Raw genomic sequence first — 25004 nt, 5'->3', positions numbered from 1 at the left:
TGACCTCAGAAAGGAAATAAGGCAATCAACAGAAAAAGCCAAGGAACACACAAATAAAGCACTGGAAGAAATCAAAAAGATTATTCAAGAACATAGTGGAAAAATTAATAAGCTGCAAGAATCCATAGAGAGACAGCATTCAGAAATCCAAAAGATTAACCAATAAAATTACAGAATTAGACAACTTAATAGGCAGTCAGAGGAGCAGAATTAAGGAATTGGAATGCAAAGTGGAGGAGTTGGAGGACAAGGCAATTGACACCAATATAGTTAAAGAAAAATCAGATAAAAGAATTTTTAAAAATGAAGAAACCCTAAGAATCATGTGGGACTCTATCAATACCTTGCATGTGATTGGAGTTCCAGAACAGGGAGGGATAACAGAAAATACAGAAAGAATAGTTGAAGATCTGTTGGCAGAATACTTCTCTGGCTTCGTGAAAGATGAAAGGATATCTAACCAAGATGCTCATCGAACCCCGTACAAGACAAATCCCAAAAGAAAATCACCTAGACATATTATTATCAAACTTGCCAAACCAAAGATAAAGAGAACATTTTAAAAGCAGACAGGGATAAACGAAAATCACCTACAAAGGAGAATCAATAAGTTCAGACTACTCAGTAGAAACCACACAGTCAAGAAGGCAATGGGATGACATATATAGAGCACTGAAGGAGAAAAACTGCCAGCCAAAAATCAGATATCGAGCAAAACTCTCTCTCAAGTATGAAGGTGAATTTAAGACATTTACAGATAAACACAAGCTTAGAGAATTTGCAAAAACCAAACCAAAGCTACAAGAATTACTAAAGGAAATTCTTTGGCCAGAAAATCAATAATATCAGATACCAACAAAACACAAGGTCACAGAACAGAACATCCAGATAACAACTCAGATAGGGAAATCACAAAAACAAAATATGATTAATTAAAAAAAAGAAAGCTCAAAACAGGGAATCATTGATGTCATTATGAAAAAGATTACAATAATCAAGAAGTAGGGACTAAATACAGGAAGCATAGATCGTCCATATGGAGAGGAAACCAAGGTGATATAGGGCGATATAAGTTAGGTTTTTACTTAGAAAAATAGGGGTAAATATTAAGGTAACCACAAAGAGGTCTAACAACTCCATATTTCAAAATAAAAATGAAGATAAACTTAACGACTCACCAAAAATAAATTCAACTACTATGAAAATGAGGAACGCACAATTTACAAAGAAAAACTTCTCTGCACAAAAAAGTAAGCGGAAAAATGAAATTGTCAACAACACACCCCAAAAAAGGCATCAAAATGACAGCACTAAACTCATACTTATCTATAATCACACTGAATGTAAATGGACTAAATGCACCAATAACGAGAGAGTCACAGACTGGAAAAAAAACACAATCCATCTATATGCTGCCTACAAGAGACACACCTTAGCTTTAGAGACACAAATAAACTAAAAAGCAAAGGATGCAAAAATTATATCAAGCAAACAACAATCAAAAAACAGCAGGAGTGCCAATACTAATTGCAGACAAAATAGACTTTAAAGTTAAATCCACCACAAAGGATAAAGAAGGACACTACATAATGATTAAAGGGGAAATTTACCAGGAAGATATAACTGTATTAAATATTTATGCACCCAATGACAGGGCTGCAAGATATATAACACAAATTTGAACAGAATTGAAAAGTGAGAGAGACACCTCCACAATTATAGTAGGAGACTTCAACACACCACTTTCAGAGAAGGATAGGACTTCTACTAAGAAGCTCAATAGAGACACGGAAGATCTAACTGCTACCATCCACCAATTTCACCTCATAGACTTATTAAGAACACTCCACCCAACAGCTCCAAGGTATACTTTTTTTTCTAGTGCACATGGAACATTCTCTAGAAAACATCACAATTTAGGTCATAAAACAAACCTTTGCAGAATCCAAAACATTGAAATATTACAAAGCATCTTCTCAGACCATAAGGCCATAAGAGTGGAAATCAATAACAGAAAAAGCAGGGAAAAGAAATCAAATATTGGGAAACTGAACGATACTCTGCTCAAAAAAGACTGGGTTATAGAAGACATTACGGAGGAAATAAAGAAATTCATAGAATGCAATGAGAATGAAAACACCTCCTATCAAAACCTTTGGGACACAGCAAAAGCAGTGCTCAGATGTCAATTTATATCAATAAATGCACACGTACATAAAGAAGAAAGAGCCAAAATCAGAGAAATGTCCCTACAACTTGAACAAACAGAAAGAGAGCAACAAAAGAATCCATCAGGCACCAGAAGAAAACAAATAATAAAAAGTAAAGCAGAATTAAATGAATTAGAGAACAGAAAAACAATTGAAAAAATTAACAAAGACAAAAGCTGGTTCTTTGAAAAAAATAACAACATTAATAAACCATTGGCCAGACTGACTAAAGAAATACAGGAAAGGAAGCAAATAACATGAATAAGAAATGAGATGGGCCATATCACAACAGAACCAACCAAAATTAAAAGAATCATATCAAATTACTATGAAAAATTGTACTCTAACAAATTTGAAAACCTAGGAGAAATGGATGAATTCCTAGAAACATACTACCTACCTAAACTAACACAAACAGAAGTAGAACAAATAAATAGACCCATAACAAAAAGAGAGGTTGAAAAGGTAATCAAAAAACTCCCAACAAAAAAAAAAAAACCCTGGCCTGGACGGCTTCACTGCAGAGTTCCACCAAACTTTCAGAGAAGTTACCACTACTACTAAAGGTATTTCAAATCATAGAAAAGGATGGAACATTCCCTAACTCATTCTATGAAGCCGGCATATCCCTGATACCAAAACCAGCAAAACAGCACAGAAAAAGAAAATTACAGACCTATATCCCTCATGAACATAGAGGCAAAAATCCTCAACAAAATTCTAGCCAATAGAATTCAACAACATATCAAAAAAATAATCCACCATGACCAAGTGGGATTTATACCAGGTATGCAAGGTTGGTTCAATATTAGAAAAACAATTAATGTAATCCACCATATAAATAAAAAAAAAAAAACATGATCTTATCAATTGATGCAGAAAAGGCATTTCACAAAGTCCAACATCCATTCATGATAAAAACTCTCAGCAAAATAGGAATTGAAGGAAAATTCCTCAACATAATAAAGGGCATCTATACAAAGCCAACAGCCAACATCATTCTAAATGGAGAAAACCTAAAAGCATTTCCCTTGAGAACGGGAACCAGACAAGGATGCCCCTTATCACCGCTCTTCTTCAACATTGTGCTGGAGGTCCTAGCCAGAGCAATTAGGCTAGACAAAGAAATAAAGGGCATCCAGATTGGCAAGGAAGAAGTAAAATTATCTCTATTTGTAGATGACATCATCTCATACACAGAAAACCCTAAGGAATCCTCCAGAAAACTACTGAAACTAATAGAAGAGTTCGGCAGGGTTTCAGGTTACAAGATAAACAAACAAAAATCACTTGGATTCCTCTACATCAGCAAAAAGAACATCAAAGAGTGAATCACCAAATTAATACCACTCACAGTAGCCCCCAAGAAGATAAAATACTTAGGAATAAATCTTACCAAAGATGTAAAACACCTATACAAAGAAAACTACAAGGTACTACTGCAAGAAACCAAAAGGGACCTACATAAGTGGAAAAACATACCTTGCTCATGGATAGGAAGACTTAACATTGTAAAAATGTCTATTCTACCAAAAGCCATCTATATATACAATGCACTTCCGATCCAAATTCCAATGACATTTTTTAATGTGATGGAGAAACAAATCACCAACTTCATATGGAAGGGAAAGAGGCCCCGGTTAAGTAAAGCATTACTGAAAAAGAAGAATAAACTGGGAGGCCTCACTCTACTTGATTTTAGAACCTATCATACAGCCACAGTAGTCAAAACAGCCTGGTACTGCTACAACAACAGGCACATAGACTAATGGAACAGACTTGAGAATCCAGATATAAATCCATCCACATACGAGCAGCCAATAGTTGACAAAGGCCCTGTGTCAGTTAATGGGGGAAAAGATAGTCTTTTTAACAAATGATGCTGGCATAACTGGATATCCATCTGCAAAAAAATGAAACAGGACCCATACACCCATGCACAAAAACTAACTCAAAATGGATCAAAGACCCAAACATAAAGCCTAAAAAGATAAAGATCATGGAAGAAAAAATAGGGACAACGTTAGCAGCCCTAATACAAGGCATAAATAGAATACAAAACATTACTAAAAATGACGAAGAGAAACCAGATAACTGGGAGCTCCTAAAAATTAAACACCTATGCTCATCTAAAGACTTCACCAAAAAAAGTAAAAAGGCCACCTACAGACTGGGAAAAAAATTTTCACCTATGACATCTCCGACCAGTGCCTGATCTCTAAAATCTACACGATTCTGCTAAAACTCAACCACAAAAAGGCAAACAACACAGTTAACAAGTGGGCAAAGGATATGAACAGGCACTTCACTAAAGAAAACATTCAGGCAGCTAACAGATACATGAGGAAATGCTCTCAATCATTAGCCATTAGAGAAATGCAAATTAAAACTACAATGAGATTCCATCTCCAAAAAGGCTGGCATTAATCAAAAAAACACAAAATAATAAGTGTTGGAGAGGCTGTGGAGAGATTGGAACACCTATACACTACTGGTGGGAATGTCAAATGGTACACCACTTTGGAAATCGATTTGGTGTTTCCTTAAAAAGTTAGAAATAGAACTACCATATGACCCGGCAATCCCACTCCTCGGAATATATCCTAGAGAAATAAGATCCTTTACACAAACAGATATATGCACACCCATGTTCATTGAATCACTGTTTACAATAGCAAAAAGATGGAAGCAACCAAGGTGCCCATCAACAGATGAATGGATAAATAAATTATGGTATACTCACACAATGGAATACTACTCATTAATAAAGAACAGTGATGCATCTGTGAAACATTTCATAACATGGAGGAACCTGGAAGGCATTATTCTCAGTGAAATTAGTCAGTTGCAAAAGGACAAATATTGTATAAGGCCACTCTTATAAGATCTTGAGAAATAGTTTAAACTGAGAAGAACACATTCTTTTGTTGTTACAAGAGAGGGGAGGGTGGGAGGGGGGAGAGGGGTATTTTCTAATTAGATAGTAGATAAGAACTACTTTAGGTAAAGGGAAGGACAACACTCAATACAGGGGAGGTCAGCACAGCTGGACTAAACCAAAAGCAAAGAAGTTTCCTGAATAAACCAAATGCTTCGAAGGTCAGCGAAGCAGGGGCGGGGTTTGGGGACCATGATTTCAGGGGACTTCTAAGTCATTTGGCAAAGAAAAAATCTATTAAGAAAACATTCTGCAACCCCACTTTGAAGAGTGGCGTCTGGGGTCTTAAACACTAGCAAGCGGCCATCTAAGATGCATCAAATGGTCTCAACCCACCTGAATCAAAGGAGAATGAAGAACACCAAGGACACAAGGTAATTACAAGCACGAGAGAGAAAGGGCTACATGAACCAGAGACTACATCATCCTGAGACCAGAAGAACTAGATGGTGCCTGGCCACAACCAATGACTGCCCTGACAGGAAACACAACAGAGAACCCCTGAGGGAGCAGGAGAACATGGGGACGCAGACACCAAATTCTCTTAAAAAGACCAGACTTAATGGTCTGACTGAGACTAGAGGGACAGCAGTGGTCATGGTCCCCAAACCTTCTGCTGGCCCAGGACAGGAACCATTCCTGAAGCCAACTCGTCAGACGTGGATTGGACTGGACAATGGGTTGGAGAAAGATACTGATGAGGAGTGAGCTACTTGCATCAGGTGGTCATTTGAGACTATGTTGGCATCTCCTGTCTGGAGGGGAGATGAGAAGGTAGAGGGGGTTAGAAGCTGGCAAAATGGTTACAAAAACAGAGACTGGAAGGAAGGAGCGGGCTGTCTCATTAGGGGGAGAGTAATTGGGAGTATGTAGTAAGGTGTATATACATTTTTATGTGACAGACTGACTTGATTTGTAAACTTTCACTTAAAGCACAATAAAAATTATTTTTTAAAAAAGCTTTTCATATTTAAACACGTAGGTGACTTGTAGGCTTCATTGTTTAGTATTTATTTTAGTGTTAATATTTGTGTTTAAATTATTACATTGCATTATTTATTTCTTTAGTTCCAGAAAAACAATGTCATATATAGTCACTGCTCTACGGCTGTATATTTTGAAGTATGATATTTTATTATAATAGAAAAATTCTTTTTTTTGTTTTTTTATTTTTTTGATTCTTCTTTCTCCACAATGTGATTACAAGTCTGTTGATAAAGTATCTAACCCCAAGAAGATCAGAACTAACATAAAATTAGAAAAACTTTTTTGCCAAATTAGACAATTGGTTCCATTAAAATAAGAAGTGAGAAAAACAGTATTGGGCATTGAGGTGTAAATTTTGCCAGATGTATACCCGGCATGCATTACCTCTAGTAAAAATATATTTGGCCTTTATCCCTGCAAATGTTTAGAGGCCTGAAAATTGGTAAACATGCCCCTGCTGTATAACCCAACCCAGTGTACCTTTAAAAAAAAAAAAAAGGCATTTTCCAAAGTGGCATGTGGCACTAGTGACTGCTGAAGCCCTCAGTGATGGGCACTGAAGTCTATTCTGATGGCACTGAGCTCATTGTTGGAGATACTCATGTCTGTGTGTCAGGTACAGCTGGACCAGGCCAGCTTGTTACCCTTGTACAAGCTTGTTATTTCTGTCTTGTGAATGCACTTGATAATTACAAAATAAAACCATACATCTCTCTGCAATTTCAAAAAAAATTATATATATAAAAAACAACAATTTTCAGACATTAGATAACAAGCAGTCAAAGGCAGTCATCCCTGAGAGAGAAATAAACGAATTGAACCCTAAGATAGCTAAGGCTCTTTGCCTGGAGGCATCTACTAGTCACCACCGTAGGGAGGAGAAACCCAAGTAGGGGCCATTAGTCTCACTGAGTTGAACAGAGAGTTCGGAGTTCAAGGAGACTGAGGCAGCTGAGATTTATGGTACAGAGTATCAAAAAGAAGAGATCTGTACAAAGAAAGAGCTTCAGAAATCTGCATATGGGTCCCTTCTAGTTTATGGCTGAATAATAGCAGGCAAAGAACAACTGTAAGACAAAGAACAACTACTGGGGAGGTGAAAGGTGAACAACCAGAGAGCTCACAGAGGATTAAATGTTTGAGATCCAGCCAATCAAAATGGAGGGACCTCAGTGGGGAGTAATTAGCCTTAGGGGAAAAAAAGTGTATAAACATATCCAAACAAGGCTTAAAAAAAAAAAAAAAGTAAATTAACAGCCAGCCCAAACTACAACAGTCTTTAAAAGTAAACAAAACCCAGATATTCCACATTTATAATGTCTAACACCTAATCAAAAATTACTTCACAAAAAAAAAAAAAGGAAATGTGTTCCAAAATGAAGAGACATATCAGTCAATAGAAATATACCCAGAAATGGCAGAGATGACAAAATTGACAGATAAGGGATTTGCACAGCTGTGATAAATACATTCTAAGATATAAAGAAAAATGTAAGCATAATGAGGAAATGGAAGATATAAAAAATAATCAAATGGAACATTTAGAGCTGAAGTGAAAAACTCACTGGATGAGTTTAATAGCCGTTAGAATTAAAAAAAAAACTGGGGACTATTTTTAAAACTATCAAAAATGTAAGTCGGGGGTAAAAAAAAGCTATATAAGCAGTTAGAATATGAGTGGAGGCAGAAAAAAATAGTTGAAAGAAAATTATTCAAAGAACTCACGGCCGATTTTTTTCCAGATTGGATGAAAACTATAAACCCAAGTGTGCAAGAACTTCAATAAACACCAAGCAAGATAAACACAAGACCATTACATACATAACTGCATTTCTGAAAAGCAATGATAAAAATTGAAAGCAGAGATAAAAAAAAAAAAAAAAAAAAAAAATTACAACACATTATATATATGGAAACACAGATAACAATACCACTAACATATCATTAGAAATCATGGCCAATTTTTTTCCAGATTGGATGAAAAATATAAACCTAAGTGTACAAGGACTTCGATAAACACCAAGCAACATAAACACAAGACCATGACATATATAACTGTATTTCTGAAAAGCAATGATAAAAACTGAAAGCAGAGATAAAAAAAAAAAAAAAAAAAACACATTATATATATGGAAACATAGATAACAATACCACTAATATCTCATTAGAAATCATAGAAGCCAAAAGGCAATGGAAAAAATATCCTTAAACTGCTAGGGGTGGGGGGAAGAGCATGTGGGTATAAAACGGTAACCTAGGATTATATATCCGTTAAAAATATTCTTCAGAAATGAAGGCTATAAATATAGATTTTCAAACAAAAAAAAAAAAACTGAGAAAAAGTTTTCTCATCAGACTTTCACTACAATTGATATTAAAGGAATTTCCTGAAGCATAAGAAAAATAGAAGCTCACATCTATACAAAAAAATATAAAGGCTTGCTGGAAATGGTAAATATGAAGATAAATACAAAAATGTTTTTCTTGTTTATACATTTCTTTAAGATGATTGCTTAACATAAAAATAATAATGGTCCAGGAAGAAACACTTCCCAGCTCATTTAATGAGGTCAGCATTATGTTGACACCAAAACTAAAGAAAATACTAGAATTAAAAACCTAAAGACTAACATCCTTCATGAACATAGACACAAAATCTCTTAAGAGGGTGTTATGGATTATATTGTGCCCCCCAGAAATGTATGTTAACTTGGTTAGGCCACGATTCCCAGCATTTGTGCCGTTGTCCACCATTTTTGTGATCTGATGTGATTATACTGTGTTGTAAATCCTAACCTCTATGATGTTAATGAGGCAAGATTAGAGGCAGTTATGTTAATAAGGCAGGACTCAATCTACAGGATTAGGCTGTATCTTGAGTCAAACTCTTTTGAGATATAAAAGAGAGAAGCAAGCAGTGAGAAGGACCTCCTACCACCAGGAATGAAGAACCAGGAGGGGAGGGCGTTCTTTGGACCCAGGGTCTCTGCGCTGAGAAAGTCCTAAACCAGGGAAAGACTGATAATAAGGACCTTCTCCCAGAGCTGATGGAGAGAGAAAGCTGGCATCCTGAATTCAGACTTCAAGCCTCCTAAACTGTGAGAGGAACAAACTTCTGTTTGTTGAAGCTATCCATTTGTACTATTTCTGTTATGGCAGCACTAGATAACTAAGACAGAGGGTATTGGTGCATTAAATCCAGCAATAAAAAAAAAACGAATAATATTTTATGGTCAGTTGAATTATACCAGAATTCCAATGTTGGTTTAATATTAGAAAATCAGTCAATGTCAGCACATTAACAAAATAAAGGAGAAAAACCATGCATAATCTCCATAGATACTGCGGAATCATTTGACAAAACTGAACAATCATTCACAATAAAAAGATCTTAGCAAAATAGGAACAGGTACCATGAAGGTTGGATGAACCCTTGAAACTATTCCCCTTAGATAATCTTTAAACTTTAAACCAAAAATATCCCCTGAAGTCTTCCTAAAACCAAACAGTAGTTTAGCTTAACCAGCAAAAAAATGTCTGCCTTGAGCATTATGCTCTTTTAAGAACTATCTGTATGGGATCAACTGACAACAACTTGAAATGTTACACAGGAACCTTAGGGGTCAGTGAGTTTATCTTAATGGGGGAGGAGCAACTCAGAAAAGGAGGGTGAGAATGGTTACACAACTCTAAGAATGTAACCAATGTCACTAAATGGTACGTGTAGAAACTTAAATTGGTATATGTTTTATTGTGTATATTCTGAACAAAAATAACAAAAGAAAGAAAATTATATAATGAAAAACTTCCTCATCCTCATAAAAAGCATCTACAAAAAATTTACAGCTGATATAATACTTAATGGGAAAACACTTAACTTTTTCCCTCAATATCAAGACCAAAGCAAGTATACCTGCATTAACTACTTCTATTCAACATTGTACTGGAGGTCTTAATCAATTCAAGAAGAAAAAAAAAAAAAAAAAGAGTAGGTGTATAGATTGGAAAGAAAGAAATAAAAAATTATTTTCAATATTTTATCTAACAAGGAATCATCTAGAATAAAGAACTTTTACAACTCCGTAACAAAAGGAAAACCATCCATTTTTTTAAAGAGCAAATGATTCAAACCAATTCTTCACAAAATCTGATATTCAATAAGAATATGGAAATGTGTTCAATATTACCAGTCTTCGGGGAAATGCAAATTAAACGAACAGCCTTTATTCACTACTTTGAGTATATTTACAAAATCCGATAAATGAATTTATCAACGTAGCAGGATAAAAGTCCTGTAAAAATATTGTGTTTCTATACTAGCAACATGTACTCACAACAAAAAATTGGAAAATTATTTTTAAATGCCATTTATAATAGCATCAAAAAACATGAAATACTGAAAGATAAATTTAACAAACTACTACACTTAAAATATTGCTGGGAGAAATTAAAGAAGTTAATATAATAATGTTCCTTCAATTATTTTAACACAACCCTAATCAAAATCCCACCTTTTTTTTTTTTTTTAATGTTTTTAATGGAGAAATTGACAGGGTAATTCTAAGGTTTATGTGGAAATGCATAGGAGGTAGAATAGCAAATATAATCCAGAAAAAGACCAAGTTAGATGGCTTAAACTACCTGATTTCAAGACTTAATAATGTAAAATTATAGTAACCAAAACACTGTGGTATTAGCATGAGGACAAGTGATCAATGGAACAGAAAGATTTAGAAATAGATTCAGATATATACACTCACTTGATTTTTTATAAAGGTGTGAAGGCAATTCAAGGGGAAAAGTGTGAATCTTTTTAATATATGATACTAGAACAGCTAGATGTTAAATAGGGGGGAAAAAAAATGAACCTCAACCACTACCTCACACCATATACAAATGTTAACTCAAAATGGATCCTAGAACTAAATATCTAAAAAAAAATTGAAAAAAATCTTTGCAACCTTGGGGTAGACAAAGATTTCTTGGAAAGGATGCAAAAATGTATGAACCATAAAAAGAAAAATATTGTAAATTAGATTTTGAAAATTTAAAAATCATATGTATCAAAATGGAAACCCTGGTGGCATAATATTTAAAAGTTACAGCTGCTAACCAAAAGGTCAGCAGTTTGAATCCACCAGGTGATCCTTGGAAACCCTATGGGGCAATTCTTCTCTGTCTTAGAGGGTTGCTATGAGTCGGAATTGACTCAATGGCAACAGGTTTGGCATGGCTTTTATATATCAAAATATATTGCAAAGAAAATCAATAGCAAGCCACAAGCTGAGAGAAATTACTCTTAATTTTTTATCTAAAAAAGGACTCATCTCTAGAATAAAGAACATTTCTTGGGTGTAGTGAGGTCGTAGGGTAGGTAGTTATTCAGCTTTACAAGATGATGGCAACTTGTTTTCCAAAGTAGTTGTTTCATGTAACACATCCACCAGTAGTATCTAAGATCCTCTTGATCCATGTCTTTTCCAGTATTTGGTATTTTCCCAGAATTCCTATTTTTAGACAATTGAATGAATATTAATTGGTATCACATCGTGGTTTTAATAGGTCATTCACTTGTTAGTTAATAAGACTGAGCATCACTTTATATGTTTGCTGTTTTATGTTTCCGTGAGTTTCTACTAATTTTTTTGCTGATTTTTCCATTCAGTTACTTGAATTTTATCATTAATTTATAAGACTACTTTAGATAGCTAGAGTATACTCCTTTATTAACATAAAGATATTAGTTAGTATCTTTGCCCAGCTGTAGACTTGTCTGTCCATTTTCCATCAGGTACACTTTGGAATAGCAATAATTCAAATTTAAGATATTTGAATTTATTAATATCTCCTCTTATGTTTAAGGCTTTTTTGGTATATTATTAAGAAAATCATCCCTACCCAATTTCCGATACACATTTATTTATATGTTTTCTTCAGTGTTTAAGTTTTGCTTTTATATTTAAATGTACAACTTGACTGAAGTTGATATTTGTGTAGGTAGTAATAAAAAATTTTTTTCTATATGTTCAGCCAATTTTCCACCTCCAGTTTTTGAATATTTCTTCTTTCTTCATTACCTGCCACACCACATCAATAACGTATCCAAGTCCCCTATTCTATACAGGTCTGTTTTATACGCTGTCTATTCTCTGTTCAATTTGTCTATCTGCACAAATACCACATATTCTTGAGTACAAGCACTTTTTTATTGACATGTGAGAGAATAAATTCTTCCTCCAATACACTCTTGATAAAAGTGGCCATAGTGGGCATCCTTATCTTATTCCTGATTTTGAATGCTTCTAATGTTTCGTCATTTAGAATAATACTTAATGTAGCTTTTTGGTAGATACTTTCTACCAAGTTAAAGAAGTTTATTTCTATTCCTACCTTTCTACCTGTTTTTGTCATGAATGTGCGTTAAAATGTATTAAATGCTTCTGACCAATGAGATGGTAATATGGTATTTGTCCTTGAATCTGTTCGTGTGAAGAGCTATTTATAGAAACTCTAATACAAAATCACCCTTGCAGCTCTGGGATTAAACCCCTACACACAGTTGATTTTGGCTTTCTAATACTTAATGAAAATACCATGGCTTGGATCAGGCACACCTTAGTCTTCAAAGTGACATCTTTGGTTTTTAACATTTTTAAAGAGCTCTTTCACAACAGATTTGACCAATGCAATACGTTGTTTGTGTTCTTGACTATTGCTTCCATGGGCATTGACTGTAGATTGGTGCATTTGAATAATGGTGTTGGCCCAGAATATTTAATATGCCATGGACTGTCAAAAAAAACAAATCTGTCATGGAAGAAGTACAGCCAGATTGTTTCTTAGAAGTGAAGATGACAATACTTCATCTCACTTACTTTGGACAAGTTATCAGGAGGGACCAGTCCTTGGAGAAAGATATCATGGCTGATAAAGTAAACCCACCCCACCCGGCTGCTGTTGAGTTGATCCAGACTTATAGTGACCTCGTAGGGTTTCCAAGGCTGTAAATAACTATGGAAGCAGACTACCACACCTTTCTCCCAAGGACCCAATGGTGGTTTTGAACTGCCGATGTATCGGTTAGCAGAAGCATATAAAAATGTGCTCAATATCACTAGTCATCAGGGAAATGCAAATAAAATTAATAATGATAAAAGCCTACACCTACTAAAATGTCTAACTGAAAAAAAAATGATAAGAGCAAATGTTGGTGACAGTCTGGAACAACTAGAGCTCTTACAAATTATTGATGGGACTATAAATTGATATAACCATTTAGTAGAATACTTTGGCTCTCTCTTAAAAAGTTAAATATATACTTATCTTATGATTCAGGAATTTCATTCTTCATCATTTTCCCACAATAAATGAAAACATATGTCCACAAAAATGTTTCTACATAAATGTTCACCACAGCCTTATAGTCAAGACTGAAACAACCCAAATGTTTATCAATGGGTAAATGAATACACAAAGTAGGGTATATTTATACAATAGCACACTGCTCGGCACTTAAAAGGAATGAACGTTTTATATTCAACAGCATGAATAAATCTTAAAAACATTTTCTTAAGTGAAAGCAGCCAAACACAAGAGTATACATACAGTATGACTCCATTTATTTAAAATTATACAACAGGCGAAACTAATCTATAGGCATAGAAATCAGTTCAGTGGTTGTTGGGGTGGGGGAGAGGGTGTTGAGGTAGATAGACTGCAAATTGGCACAAGCAAACTTTTTGGAGTGCTGAGAACATTCTATACTTAATTTGAGCACTGGTTTCATGGGTGTAAACACCTAACAAAACTCATTAACTTGACTACTTCAACCAAGTACATTCTGTTCTATGTAATTTATCCTCAATAAAGGTGATTTTTTAAAGTTATGATTCCAACTCTATTTTCCTATTTTGTGCCGTCTGACCTCCAACAATTAGTTATACATACTATATCCATACACTCTCTATACAACCCTCAACACTGTCTTTTCACCTCTTGTCATGAGATAGTTCACAAGAAAATCAAATTCAGCTCTACTCTGTCAACTCTTGTATTCCTACATACCTGGCCATTGTTCATATCATTGATCAAATTTCCTATTTTGGGTTCAATTTAGTTCATTAGAGAGGCTCATTTAATTATTAAGACGCCACTAATTTCCTTCTTGGAGAAACTGGGAAATACAAGAGCCAAAACTCATAAAGCCATAGATTCTCAGATTTTCATTAATTATCTCAGAATTGCAGGGATGATTGGTACCAGTCAGAACTCAGAAAACTGCAAATTCCTCAGCTTGACTTAGAAATAAACTTTTAGCAAGACATGTCTCCTGGGATTCTCTGGAGCACATCCATGGAGACTGATGTCCCAAAGGAAGCTACGAAAGGGCCCCACTAACAAATCATTATTCTGAGAGAAGAAATCCTGATCTAGTGTGAACTAATGCATTAATCACTCTGAATACAATTCTCCTAAACTTTGAAGAAGTCTTGACATTTCTTGACAGCTTTACAAATAGACTTCAGTATTGCATAATGCCACTTGCCTTAAATTTTAGAGAGAGAGGTTGATTTTCCTAGGTCAGAAAGGAAAAAGGAAATTTTCTGTTACAATTAGACTGCTTTATAACCACTTTCTGTCTTTCCTTTCAATCCACTTGTGGACAAGGACACACCACAGGACCGAACGTGCTTCCCTGGGAATCAATAGTGCTGTGAGTATTGCTTTGTCAAAGAGGGAAAGAATACTATTTTCAATAAAGTTTTGCTTTTCTCTATACATATATAGCTAGCCTTGATGCCTTGAAGTCTTGAAGTAAATTCCAATAGGTAGATTTCTGTCTCATGCAGAAAAGTTGTAACAATGGCCTAGACATGGAGTTTCCTAAAGAGAGAAGTCTTTATTCTCTGCCCCTTACCCAGAACCATCAATCCTTGGCATGAGTTTCAGACTGGCTCTCTTTACTTGCATTCCAGCTCAGTACAGCCCCCCAAGTAGTGATTCTGGATGCTCTTCCCTTTGTGGATCTATAGTATATATACGAGTTGCCTCTGCTTTAAGGGTGTACACCATTGGAATTCTTCAAATTTACTCCATGATCAAAGTCTTGAAAAACGGAAATTGTCCTCCACCAACAATTATAAAACAAAACATGATGAAAAACTTTGGGGACGGATAAGGGTGATGGCTGAACAACATGATGAGCAGAATTAATGTCACTGAACTGTACAGGTCAAGACTGGTGAAATGGTGAATGTTTTGTAGCATACATATTTACCACAATTTAAAAAACAGCAACAACAAAGTGAAGCGTGGGGATATTTTGTCCTTAGCTCAAATCCAGAGCAGAAAATAAATTCATAAACACTGTTCTCTTTTTCTTCTTCTGAAACTATGAAAAGTATGAGAAAAATACAGTACTCATAGCTCAGAAGGAAAAAAATAAATGACAGCTCAATCTCAAAGCCATGGAGCATGAAGTGAGCTAAGAAAGCTAACTGTACGCAGTACACCCTGGAGAAGCTAGGAGCACAATCAGGACACAGTAAGAAACAGTGTACCCCTGATTCGGGAAAGGTGGGGCAGAAAGCCTCCCATGGAGCAGAACTCACATAAAGAAAGGCTAGAAGCAGCAGTAGACTCTGAGACAAATTATTCAGTGAACAGTCCCCTGTTATGACATGTCTGCAGCATCTGAAATATAAGAGATAGTAGCACACATAAATGGAAGCATGTATCGGTCTATACAGACTTATAAGTACCTGGAGACACAGGAACAACAAGCTACGCAGTTGATATAATTGTTTTTAAAGTATCTTTTAGGGTTTATTTTGTACTAAACTCTGTGTTAGGCCCTATGGATATATTGCTGCCCTCAAAGGGCTTAAAGTCTATGTGGGATGCCAAGTAAAGAGGAAATACAATTCTGTAAGTGTCCAGATATAGATACTCATGAGGTATTATGGATGCATGTAAGGTTAGCTCCTAAACTAGGCTAGCATGGAGAGTCAGGGACAGCTTCCCATGGAGGTGCTCCTAATCTGAGACCTAAAAGTCAGGTAGAACTCAGCCAAATAATGCAGATAGCAGGGAAGCGTACTCAGCAAAGGGAACAGCACTTGCAAGGACTAGGAGGCAAGAGAGAGGATGGAACTTTCAGGACTAGAGCAGGGGTCAGCAAACTCTTTCTGTAAATGATTAGATAGTAAATATTTCAGGCTTTATGGGCCGTATGGTTTCTGTCACAGCTACTCAATTCCACCACTGTAGCACAAGAGCAGCCACAGACAATACATGAATGAGTGGCCGTGGCTGTGTTCCTGAAAAACTTTATTTACAAAACTAGGCGGGGGCCATAGTGTGCTGACTTCTGAACTACAGTAATCCGCTTAGGGAGCATCGAATGTGGAGGGAAGAATGAAAATGGCAAAAGACCAAACTGCAAAGGTAGGTAAGACCAGATCATCAATGGCTTTGAATGTCAAGCTAAGGAGTTTGGATATTACCCTCAAGGTTCTCAGGAATGACATGTCAGAATTGTGTTCTAGAATGGTCATCCATGCAACAACTTGGAATATGGCTGTGTTTAATCCTGAAGAAAGGTGACTGCATAAATTAAAGTAGCCTCAGATAACCTGGAAAGAAAGGAACAAATTGGAATTAAGGAGATAAAGGAAGCCCTGGTGGCATAGTGGTTAAGTGCTATAGCTGCTAACCAAAAGGTCAGCAGTTGGAATCCACTTGGTGCTCCTTAGAAACTCTATGGGGCAGTTCTACTCCGTCCTATAGGGTTGCTATGAGTTGGAATCAACTCGATGGCAACAGGTTTGTTTTTTTGTTTTTTAAGGAGGTAAAATTAACAAGACTTAGCGACCAATTGAAGTATCCCTGGGTGATGCAAACAGGCACTACTAACAGAAAGGATGGCAGTTCAAGTGCACCAAGAGGCACCTCAGAAGACAGGTCTGGTGATCTACTTCTGGAAAAATCAGCCACTGAAAACCCAGTAGAGCACAGTTCTACTTTGACACACATGGGTTTGCCATGAGTAGTAACTGGGTTTGTGTGTTCATTTGTTTTGGTGAGTAATTAATATAGGGAAATGAGGAGGAATATCATATGACCCTATGCATTGTCACTTTTCTACAGGAAAAACAGTCAAGAGTGTACAATTAAATTTTGATAAGCATATAGACAACAGTGTTCAGTTCAGTATTTTAAATTCTATATAACTTTAGTTTCCTAAGATTCCTCCCTGTGTTTCCCTGAATATTGCTGTCCTGCTAATTCAAGACCTCTAAGCTCCTCAAAATCTCACAAAACGTCACGTATACTCATGACCCAGTCCAATCGGCTGTCCAGGCAGCTGCCCTGGTTCCTGTCACATCTTTTGCTCTGCATCTTTCTGGTGGACATGGCTGCTACTTCCCTGGGAGCCACTGCTCTTGCCTGGTAATGCCACTCCTGCCAGCACCATTTCTATCAACACTACTGCTGCTGCTCCTGTGCCCTCCTGATGCAAACCCAGGCAAGTTCCTTACAAGACTAGAGAGGGTAGGTCTCTCCCTCTATGAGCCCCACTTTCTCACCTAGATAGCACAGCAGTGCTGTCTGTCACAAGGATTTCAAAAGAGCTCATTCAGCCATCGGCTGCACCCCCTTTCTCCAGAAAGCATATTTCAGGGAGGTCGGCTGACACCATGCTAACCCCACATGCACACACTCAGACACACGCAGACACACGCAGACACACACACACACACATTTGCCCATGCTAGCAACTCCCTCACTCAGGATTCTCCCCTCCAAAAACATGGAGAATCCATCATGTTCAGCTGACTCGCAGGAGGCCTGCCCCACCTGTGAGGTTATCAGATGTGCCAGGACAACCCTGAATCCCAGCTTTGGCTCTTTGTGGAGTCTCTGTTCTACCTCCATTCCCACAAACATTGATCCTTATCTGGAATGCATTTCCCCTCACCTACCCCATGTTCCTTTCCTATTTAACTTCTCTAGGACTCACCTTTGGAGAACAGTGATGATTCGGTGGTAGAATTCTTGTTTTCATGTGAGAGGCTCAGGTTTGCCAGGTCAACGCACCTTCTGTGCAGCCGCCACCCGTCTCTCAGTGGAGGCTTGTGTGTTGGCTGTGATGCTGAACAGGTTTCAGCAGCACTGTGCATGGGGTCCCCCTGAGTCGGGGGCCAACTCCATGGCAGGTAACAGTAAGATTCAGCATAGCACCTCCTTCTCTAAAAACCCTCCTTTAGTCCCTACCAAGGTAAGGGGTCCCTTCTGTGTGCTCCCAAAATAATCTGTGCACAATGCCACACTTTCACTCACAGGCTATGTTGTGATTATTATATGTGACCCCTTGCCCTGTCCATAAACTCCTTAAGTGTCTAACAGGACTTGTAATATAGTAAGCTCTGAACGAATGCTCGTGGAATTAATAAGCATAATTCTCCGAACTGTGGGATGTTTGGCCCTTGCAAATTTTATATTGGGCTGGAAAAACTGCCACTCTCCATGTGGGGAATGAAGATAATTCCCCATCTGCCCTATACAGAGAGACCAGGTTCATGGTCAGTTATACCGGTCATTAGTACAAGTTTAAAAGCTGTCTGTCTCTTTAACTTCTCAGAGCTTTTTTTTGCGGCATTATAAACAAAGAAAAATCCTTCCCTGGTCTAGAAAAGGGGTAGGAGAAAAAGGAAGTAATTTCTCCCCTAAGCACTCAGAGAATTACTGCTTTCTCATAGGGGGAAAAACTTATGAAACATATCAATGAACTGTGAGCTGCCTCTTTCATGCAAAGTGTCCTGGGTACGTACTTTGAAAATTGTGCAATTCATTTCACAGTAATTTACCTTAACCATATCAAATGAAAACCATATGAAAAAATATCCTAAATAAAAGGAAAGGAGATTTACTATTTCCTAGTGAATATTAGGAAGCAACAAAAGAAGATGGAAGGAATACAGAGAGTCATTATACCAAAAAGAATTAGTCGATATTCAGCTATTTCAAGAGATGGCATATGATCAGGAATCGATGGTACAAGACAGAAGAGGTCCAAGCTGCTCTGAAGGCATTGGCGAAAAACAAGGCTCCAGGAATTGATGGAATATCAATTGAGATGTTTCAACAAACAGATGCAGCGCTGGAGGTGCTCACTCATCTATGCCAAGAAATATGGAAGACAGCTTCCTGGCCAATTGACTGGAGAAGATCCATATTTATGCCTATTCCCAAGAAAGGTGATCCAGCCGAATGTGGAAATTATAGAACAATATCATTAATATCACACTCAAGAAAATTTTGCTGAAGATCATTCAAAAACAGCTGCAGCAGTATATCAACAGGGAACTGCCAGAAATTCAGGCGGGTTTCAGAAGAGGACATGGAACCAGGGATATCATTGCTGATGTTGGATGGATCCTGGCTGGAAGCAGAGAATACCAGAAGGATGTTTACCTGTGGTTTATTGACTATGCAAAGGCATTCGACTGTGTGGATCATAACAAACTATGGATAACATTGCGAAGAATGGGAATCCCAGAACACTTAATTGTGCTCATAAGGAACCTTTACATAGATCAAGAGGAAGTTGTTCAGACAGAACAAGGAGATACTGATCGGTTTAAGGTCAGGAAAGGTGTGCATCAGGGTTGTATTCTTTCACCATACCCATTAATCTGTATGCTGAACAAATAATCCAAGAAGCTGGACTATATGAAGAAGAACGGGGCATCAGGATTGGAGGAAGACTCATTAACAACCTGCGTTATGCAGATGACACAAACTTGCTTGCTGAAAGTGAAGAGGACTTGAAGCAGTTACTAATTCAAAGACCGCAGCCTTCAGTATGGACTGCACCTCAACATTAAAAAAAAAAAATTTTTTTTTTTTAAACAAAAATCCTCTCAACTGGACCAATGAGCAACATCATGATAAATGGAGAAAAGATCCAAGTTGTCAAGGATCTCATTTTACTTGGATCCACAATCAACAGCCATGGAAGTAACAGTCAAGAAATCAAAAGACGCATTGCATTGGGTAACTCTGCTGCAAAGGACCTCTTCAACATGTCGAAGAGCAAAGATGTCACCCTGAAGACTAAAGTGTGCCTGACCCAAGCCATGGTATTTTCAATCGCATCATATGCACGTGAAAGCTGGCTAATGAATAAGGAAGACCGATGAAGAGTTGACGCCTTTGAATTGTAGTGTTGGCGAAGAATATTGAATATACCATGGACTGCCAAAAGAACCAACAAATCTGTCTTGGAAGAAGTGCAGCCAGAATGCTACTTAGAGGCAAGGACGGCGAGACCGCATCTTACGTACTTTGGACGTGTTGTCAGGAGGGATCAGTCCCTGGAGGAGGACATCATGCTTGGCAGAGTACAGGGTCAGCTGAAGAGAGGAAGACCCTCAATGAGGTGGATTGACACAGTGGCTGCAACAATGAGCTCAAGCATAACAACTATTGTAAGGATGGTGCAGGACCAGGCAGTGTTTCGTTCTGTTGTGCATAGGGTCGCTATGAGTCAAAACCAACTCGACGGCACCTAGCAACAACAACAACAACAGTGAGTATTAGTAGAACAAAAGGAAATCTCTCAGCCTATGAATTTTATATACAAATACAATGTTTTAATTGGTTTGAAAAGATAGAAAGTTTTGGTAGGACTATACTTTCCAGAATTTCCAATTTGTTATCCTTAGCATTCACTAGCCTTTTCACTTTTTTAGGATGGCATCTACAGGTCTTTATTCAACAAACCTTTATTAGGTACTCACTATATACCAGAGGAGTCCCTGGGTGATGTAAATGGTTAATGCACTTGGCTACTAACCAAGAGGTTGGAAGTTTGAGTCCACGCAGAGATGCCTCAGAAGAAAGGCCTGGTGGTCTACTTCTAAAAAATTAGCCACTGAAAACCCTACGGAGCACAGTTTTACTCTGACATACTTGGGGTCTCCATGAGTCAGAGTTAGTGTGATATCTGGTACCTATATCAGGCCCTGATTCAGCTGACCTTGGAATTTTACATTAAAGTTTATTACATTTCCTGATTTACTAAGCAGTTTTTCCCATTTAATTTTGAACATTTTTGAGTGTCCTTTAAAAAAATGTATCTGAAGTACAACTCGGAAATATATTCTCACAAAAAAAAAAAAAAAATCTGTTCTATTATATAAGCAGTATCTCACCATTAATATAATGGCAATGGTTTTTAGTGATATAAATATATAGGTTATAACATAAACCAGAGACTACATCAGCCTGACACTGGAAAAACTAGTTGGTGACTGGCTACCACCAATCACTGCCCTGACAGGGAACACAACAGAGAATCCCTGATGGAGCAGGAAAACAGTGGGATGCAGACCTCAAATTCTCATTAAAAAACCAAACTTAATAGTCTGACTGAGACTAGCGTGACCCCAGAGGTCACAGTCCCCAGACCCTTTGTTAGCCCAAGACTGGAACCATTCCCAAAGCCAACTCTTCAGACAGGGATTAGACTGGACGATAACACAGAAAATGATACTGGTAGGGAGTAAGCTTCTCGGCTCAAGTAGACACAGGAGACTATGTGGGTAAACGGCCATTATATACAACTGTTCATTTAAATAATCATATGGATTATTGACAGATAAACCACTAGATTTAAAAACAATTGTTTTTATAGTTGTGTAAGTGTAAAAAAATAGTGCCGTTTCCTTATTCAAGGGTACTTAATACTTTCAAAGTCCATTAAAAGCCAGTTTGCTAACAAAGGGGCAAGCCAAACCATCACTATGAAAGGGGCCCTGTGTGTGTACGTGCGTGTGTGTGTGTGTGTGTCCGTGTATGTGTGGGTGGGAGTCCTGAAGAACCCAGAATCCTCCCTTTTTCTTCCCAAATTATACTCAAACGAATTGTAAAATTTCTGAGATGCTCCTTTCTTTTTCTGTTTTTCTAGAACATCAAGGGACATGAGAAATGGCACAGCAATCACAGAGTTCATTCTCATAGGCTTTCCTGGTATCCAGGGGCTACAAATCCCTCTCTTCATAGTGATCTTTCTCATCTACATATTAACCCTTGGAGGCAATGGGCTCATTATCATCATTGTCTGGGCTGAGCCCAGGCTACAAATTCCAATGTATTTCTTCCTTTGCAACTTGTCCTTCCTTGAGATCTGGTACACCACCACGGTCATCCCCAAACTGCTAGAAACCTTTGTGGTAGCAAGAACAGTTATTTGCATTCCCTGCTGCCTGCTGCAGGCCTTCTTCCACTTCTTCCTGGGCACCACCGAGTTCCTCATTCTCACTGTCATGTCTTTTGACCGCTACCTGGCCATCTGCAAGCCCCTTCACTACCCTACCATCATGACCAGCAAACTCTGCCTGCGGCTGGCCCTCAGTTCCTGGGTGGCAGGCTTCACCATTATCTTTTGTCAGACGCTGCCACTCATCCAGCTGCCATTCTGTGGCAACAATGTCATCAATCATTTCTACTGCGATGTTGGTCCCATCCTGAAAGCTGCCTGCACTGACACCACCCTTTTGGAGCTCCTGAGTCTCCTGGCAACCAGCTTGGTGATCCCAGGGTCACTCTTCTTTACAACAATTTCTTATATCTGCATACTGTCCACCATCCTACAGATTTCTTCAGCCACTGGCCGCCAGAAAGCTTTCTCTACCTGTGCCTCTCACCTGACAGTTGTCTCCCTACTCTACGGAGCTGTTCTGTTCATGTACCTAAGACCCACAACACACTCCTCCTTTAAAATTAATAAGGTGGTATCTGTGCTAAATACTATCCTCACCCCCCTTCTGAATCCCTTTATTTATACCATTAGAAACAAGGAGGTGAAAGGAGCACTAAGGAAAACAATGGCTTGTGCAAAGGTTCGTCATCAAGCGAAAAATGTGCAACACAGCCTATAGTTTTAATTGGGGTGCTTAAGGAGCATTTTAAGTCCACCAGAGAATCAGTTCTAGAAGCTGGAAATGCCAGAGTTAGAGAAGCCTATCCAAGCCCTATAGTGATGTTTCCAACACCGGAGCATCAAGACTGACAGAAGTTACAAGAAGACATCCAGGGAGTCAGGCATTAGATCCAATTTCCTATACCAATTTGAAACACCAAGGTCCAAAAACACAAGGAGTCTGTTGTCTACCCCCAGTGCCAGGAGAAGCCACAGAAACATGACAGAGCTTGAGACTTCACATTGCACCCTACTGGTTCTTGGGTTTCTAGAGTCCAAATGTTCTTACAAAATGTATATAGTCCACCTTTCTCCAAGAAAGTAAGGAAGCACACAGGGCTCATCCAAACAATATTAACAACCAACTACTCAGATCCCTTGATATTAATTATTTTTCTACTATCAGTGCCTTGAATGACAAGGTTAAGCTCATAGTTAGATCTGAGTCAAATCCTGGCTTGACATTGAGTTAATTTATTCCTGGAAATGTACACGTTTAAGTAAAACAATATTTTCATGATGTGTTCCACAGGATATTAATTATTAACAACAGGATCTGTTACTCAGACTTAAACAAGGTTAAGTAGGTTCCTTCACTATAGAAATTCTCAGGAGCCTTTAAAACTATGTTGAAGAAAAATTTTTCATGTCTCATATGTGTGATGGTTAATTTTACGTGTAAAATTTGGTTTGGTAAAACACTAGTCTAGTTGCTGTTATAAAGAAATTACACATGATTAAATCAGTTGGTCTTAAGGAGAGCAGATTACCTTCTATTATATGAATGGGTCTCATTCAATCAGTTGAAGATCTTAAGTGCAAAAAAGGAGTTTCTCTAAGGTGTGTTCTTCCCCCAGATTATAAACAGGTATTTTTCCAGAACACTCTTAGTCTTCACTCTTCTCATTGCCTGACCTACAAATTTTTAGACATGACTGCAACAGTCTCCAGGCTGTAGCCTGACCTATGGATTTTGTACTTACCAGCTCACCACAGTCTTACTTCTCAATCTCTGTCTCTTTCTCTGACTCAGTCTTACTCTCTCTCTATCTCTCTCTCTTTCTCTCTCTATATATACACACATGTATATATGTATACATTTATATATACATATATATACACCTATTCCTCACTTTCAAACCCTGGTGGTGTAGCGGTAAAGAGCTATGACTGCTAACCAAAAGGTCCACAGTTTGAATCCACCAGGCGCTCCTTGGAAGCTCTATGGGGCAGTTCTACTCTGTCCTATATGGTTGCCATGAGTCAGAATCGACTCAACGGCAATAGGGTTGGTTTGGCTTTGCTTACTCCTCACTTATTGACTATGTCATTATCCAAAATTTCACATTTTTGAAATAGTATAAAATCTATCTGAATATTTTGCTCATTAACTACATACACTTGGCAGTAACAAACACCAAGGTGTGAGGCAAGAATAACACTGGCTCTGATGGTTACGGTTATGTGTCAACGCGGCTTCACCATAATTCTCAGTAGTTTGGCAGTTATGTAACAATGCAATTTGGCCATTATGTAATGAAGTATTCATCCACCATTTTATGATCTGATGTGGTCATCCTCCATATTTTTGGAATGCCAATTTTTGCATAAAGACCTGGTCTTTAGAACATAACCATGTCAATAAGTGAGAAGTGGGTGTATACACTTTGTTGTTGTTAGATGCCAGTGAGTTGGTTCTGATTCATAGCAACCGTATGTACAACAGAATGAAATACTACTGGGTCCTGCACCACCCTCACAATCGTGTTATGCTTGAGCCCATTGTTGCAGCCACTTTGTCAATCCATCTCATTGAAGGTATTCCTCTTTTTCGCTGACCCTCTTTGTTACCAGGCATGATGTCTTCCTCCAGGGAATGGCC

The 25004-nt window shown here is 37.7% G+C and overlaps 1 protein-coding gene across 1 annotated transcript; it reads left to right on the top strand.

Annotated features, from left to right (window-relative positions):
* Nucleotides 1-22109: 22109 nt before the first annotated feature.
* LOC126060975 (olfactory receptor 6X1) lies at nucleotides 22110-23081 on the top strand. The gene has a single exon (XM_049857378.1). It carries the CDS (start codon nucleotides 22122-22124, stop codon nucleotides 23079-23081), a length of 960 nt encoding a protein of 319 aa, XP_049713335.1. The 5' UTR covers nucleotides 22110-22121.
* The last annotated feature ends 1923 nt before the right edge of the window (nucleotides 23082-25004 follow it).

Source organism: Elephas maximus, chromosome 17 (genome assembly GCF_024166365.1).
Source record: "Elephas maximus indicus isolate mEleMax1 chromosome 17, mEleMax1 primary haplotype, whole genome shotgun sequence".
Classification (NCBI taxonomy): domain Eukaryota; kingdom Metazoa; phylum Chordata; class Mammalia; order Proboscidea; family Elephantidae; genus Elephas; species Elephas maximus.
This window is presented reverse-complemented; position numbering and strand designations above follow the sequence as displayed.

Bases quoted from the DNA above. Each gene is read 5' to 3' on its own strand.
- LOC126060975 (XM_049857378.1), top strand. From the start codon at position 22,122: ATGAGAAATGGCACAGCAATCACAGAGTTCATTCTCATAGGCTTTCCT.